The 1,546-nt window shown below is 42.4% G+C and overlaps 1 protein-coding gene across 2 annotated transcripts in view; it reads right to left on the bottom strand.

The window, feature by feature from the left end:
• Nucleotides 1-881, bottom strand: part of LOC104764470 (2Fe-2S ferredoxin-like) — a 1,520-nt gene extending 639 nt beyond the window's left edge. Inside the window, exon 1 of one of the 2 annotated variants that reach the window (XM_019240576.1) lies at nt 513-881. In XM_019240576.1, the coding sequence (XP_019096121.1) occupies nt 513-809 (297 nt within the window). In that variant the 5' untranslated portion in view covers nt 810-881. Of the gene's footprint in view, nt 1-83 lie in introns of those variants that run through there. The other variant, XM_010488007.2, reaches the window with a different exon arrangement.

The raw sequence follows: 1,546 nt of genomic DNA, 5'->3' as shown, positions 1-1,546 counted from the left end.
AGTCTCTAATCTCTCCTATGTTCGCTCTCTAAAAACAAACGGTTAAGAAGCAATAGAGCAAGATCAACTTAGAGAGCAAAAACTGAAATCAAGAAAGCAACAACATTCAATTTGCAAAGCAACAACCCATACTAAAAGCAGGGATGATCGTTTAAACAAGCAAGTTCTTTACCACATTACAAAAATTTAAAAGTAAGGAAACCAAAGATTACAGATTCAAATATGGAGTTATCTGCAGAGTACCATAATTTCCAACGCGAAATTTATTAGCCCAATTTGAGAACAAAACCACCAACGACACTTATGAGAGACTTAAGCGCAAAAACTTACGGGATGTCCCAAGGCTTAGCTTCAGGGACGGCGACGACCATACCTTGAAGCTCCTGGGTTAACACAACTTGGCAACCAAGACGAGAGTGTTTGTTCAAAACACGGGATCTAGAGCTACGCTTCAGGACATACTCCTCGTCGTAGCTACGCGGAGGGAGTTTCTCGAGCCATTCCTCAGCGATCTGAACCTCGCACTCAGCAGAGCAAGCCTCGATGTCGTCTAATCGATGCGACGCCGGATCGATCAGACCGGTGTGAGTGAGCGCACGAAGGAGAGTCTGGCCAGAGAGCCCAATGATATCTTGCTTGTAACCATCTGGATCGATCGCAGAAAGCTTGACGATTCGGTCGGAGACTTTCTTAGATCCCAGAGACGACGGAGAAGGAGCAGATGTGGCGGAGGTGCGGACGGTTAGGGATCTGACGAATGGAGAGAGGCGGTGGATTTGAGAGGAGAGTTTCTGGAGAGTCGTCGCCATCGTCGTTCCCCAATTTTTGGTCGGAGAGTTTTTGTGTTAAGAAGGTAGCTTTCGATTACGCGATACGGGAAACCGGAAAAGTTTGTGCGGGTGAAACGCTAATTTTTAGATGGGCTTCTTTATAAGCCCAAACATTGTTACAAGCCCAATCATTCGAGGAAAATAAAATTCAAATTGGACCACTCGGTCGAACCCGGTTCAAATTGCTTAACTTATGTCAAACAATGACTATGCCACGTGATGGAATAAGCTTTGCATTCTATCGATAACTATAAGAACGGTAGCGTGCAACCAATTCAAATTAATCTATCTCTAACAACTTACTATATCACAAAAGAAACGTGAATTTGCAATACAGGTCATACCCGCCATTAATCATTGGCCAAGTAATAATAAAGAATGGGTACCGTCTCCGTCATCAGTCAGTCTAGTACATATGTCCATGAGTTGAAAGAAACGAACGTTTAGGATGATTGATGATTCAATAGCCTTGAGAAATAAACATTGATTTCACAATGTGTTTAATATGATGAGGCATTCAAGACACAAAAAGCTCTATTTTAGTAGGAGTAATACTATTTACATTCGGATAGCCGCATCTTCCTCCGGCCAGATCCACTCGGTGTCCCATGTGATACGGTCCGGTCCACCTACTTATTCCAATAACGCGTTTAGAAATTATAGAACCGAGGCGTTAACTAGCGAAAACTTAAAAAAAAAAAAAAAAAAAAAAAAAA

Source organism: Camelina sativa, chromosome 19 (genome assembly GCF_000633955.1).
Source record: "Camelina sativa cultivar DH55 chromosome 19, Cs, whole genome shotgun sequence".
Taxonomy (NCBI): Eukaryota; Viridiplantae; Streptophyta; class Magnoliopsida; order Brassicales; family Brassicaceae; genus Camelina; species Camelina sativa.
Note: the sequence above shows the minus strand (reverse complement) of the source record. Positions and strands in the feature narration are given on the sequence as shown.